Source organism: Triticum dicoccoides, chromosome 7A (genome assembly GCF_002162155.2).
Source record: "Triticum dicoccoides isolate Atlit2015 ecotype Zavitan chromosome 7A, WEW_v2.0, whole genome shotgun sequence".
In the NCBI taxonomy this organism is placed as follows: Eukaryota; Viridiplantae; Streptophyta; class Magnoliopsida; order Poales; family Poaceae; genus Triticum; species Triticum dicoccoides.
Window position 1 is genome coordinate 638272388 of NC_041392.1, and position 2002 is coordinate 638274389.

A 2002-nucleotide genomic window follows, 5' to 3' on the forward strand; every position below is an offset into this window, starting at 1 on the left:
TTATGTCAAAGCTATTCATTTCACATTTCACATTGTAAGGCCAAACCTAGTGTTTGCATGGAACAACAAGCACTCAAGTCTTGTGAGTTATCTGTACACACGTAGCAGAATGGTAGTTTGGACTGTATAGGCCACCATTGCACCAAGTTTTTATTGTGGAAATGTGATTTACTATGAGAAACTTATAAATTATGGAACTGAGTGAGTATATTATGTATTCCAAACAAAATCAAATAGAATAGTTTGCGCTCTTGGTTGCTACTTAACACACCAGCATGAATCATTGCATCACTATAGGTCATTTTGTTTTCTCTTCTCATTTCTACATGCTTATGTAAAAATTGGGATTCGAACACTGTTGTGCAGTATGTAAGCAACCAATTTGATATGTGCCAAAGATGTTGGTCAGCAATTGTAAACTACCACAAAATTAATGTTGTTCCAAGTAAAACAGCTTAGAGAAGTACACCCTCTGTTCCTAAATGTAAGATGTGCCTTGATAGTTCAATTTGAATTGCTAAGACGCCTTACATTTAGAAACAGAGGTAGTATAAAGCTTTAGGTGTTTCTTACTTCCATATGAAGAGCTACTAAGCAGTAACAATTTTATAGGGTTCTCTCGTCGCCATGGCTGGCCCTAAGCGAGGGATAAATATGCTTTCCACTGCTCTAGTGGAATTTGACATGAGGATCAAGGTAGGCAAGGAAGAAAGGCATGACTGCCAGCTGATCGATGGTGTATCAGACCTAGACGACCTGTGGAGCCCATGGGATTGTGCACTCAAATATCGCATCGATGGTGACTGTGGCACAGTTGATTTAACCGTATCACGTATTGATCGTGCAGTCATGGCGAATGTAGAAGTTGTCGTGTCAGAAGTGCGGAGCAGTTTTGATCTGTGCTTCCATTGTTTTATCGGTGGTTATGACGAAGAAATTCGGCTCTTCAATGGTACAATTGGCGAGTCGCGTCATTTAACGAGGTCTGTGGTTGCTGTAGTGGATGGTTCCACTGTGGATTTGAAGTTCGAGGTTGCCTCGGAGCCATCCGATTCAGCGGAGCACTACTACTCCTTCAAGGCGGGCATGCATGGGCTTGATACTCGAGAGATGAAGACTGAATTCGGGTTGATCTCAGTGAAGGTGACTTGGTCGACTCTGCTCTCCATCTAGTAGGCTTATTGCAGCGCTTGAATGAAGTTTGTCGAAAAGTTGTGTTTGAGGAATGGGCCAAGAGCCGGTCAACAGTCTAGAGTGAATTGTACGTGGACACTGTTGAACTGTTTAGGGTATCTTTGCATGTTTTTGGTTAACATGTTTCACTACTATTACCTGAAAAATCTTTATATCTTCTTGCTTGGCAAATCTGCTTGGTGAACTAGGACTAGGAGGCACCTGCCCTGCCCATTCCAGCTCTAATCCTAGTCTGATTCCTAATCCACTCTAGTTGGACGTACTGCTGCTTTTTTTCGTCTCTTAAACTCATACAGTTGACTTCCTTTCATAAAAAGAAATGTGTGTTTAGTGCTAATTTTTTTAATTTTTATTGGGAAAGCTTAGTGATTACATTTCGTTTTTTTCTTTTAGACACAATGCTTACATTTCGTTTTTTTCTTTAGAGGTTTACTGTGGACACTTCTTTCCGGAGTCCAAAAATAATCAAATTTAAAGTGTTTGTGGAGTTCGAGGGGGCCTTGCTCCTTCGTTCTCTTTCGGTCCACCCCTGACTTATGCTATGGCCATTTAAAAAAAAACATTCATGATATTTTTAAAAGTTATTTTTTTATCATTGTTTGTAAATTAGTAACATTTATTAAGTGTTAGAGGATTTAAAATGTTCATGTTTTTTTACAATTATTTGGATATTTATTAAAAATGTGATTTTTCACATTTAAAGAAAGAATCACGAAATCTTTACAGCATATATGCAAATTTATGAAGTGTTCATCTAGTTAACAAAACAATAAAAAAAGAAACACAACATAAAAAATTAAAAGGAAAA

General features: G+C 38.2%; 1 protein-coding gene across 1 annotated transcript; it reads left to right on the forward strand.

The window, feature by feature from the left end:
* Positions 1-624: 624 nt before the first annotated feature.
* On the forward strand, positions 625-1275 carry LOC119334364. Its single transcript, XM_037606945.1, has one exon. It carries the CDS (start codon positions 628-630, stop codon positions 1171-1173), a length of 546 nt encoding a protein of 181 aa, XP_037462842.1. The 5' UTR covers positions 625-627; the 3' UTR covers positions 1174-1275.
* The last annotated feature ends 727 nt before the right edge of the window (positions 1276-2002 follow it).

Bases quoted from the DNA above. Each gene is read 5' to 3' on its own strand.
- LOC119334364 (XM_037606945.1), top strand. From the start codon at position 628: ATGGCTGGCCCTAAGCGAGGGATAAATATGCTTTCCACTGCTCTAGTG.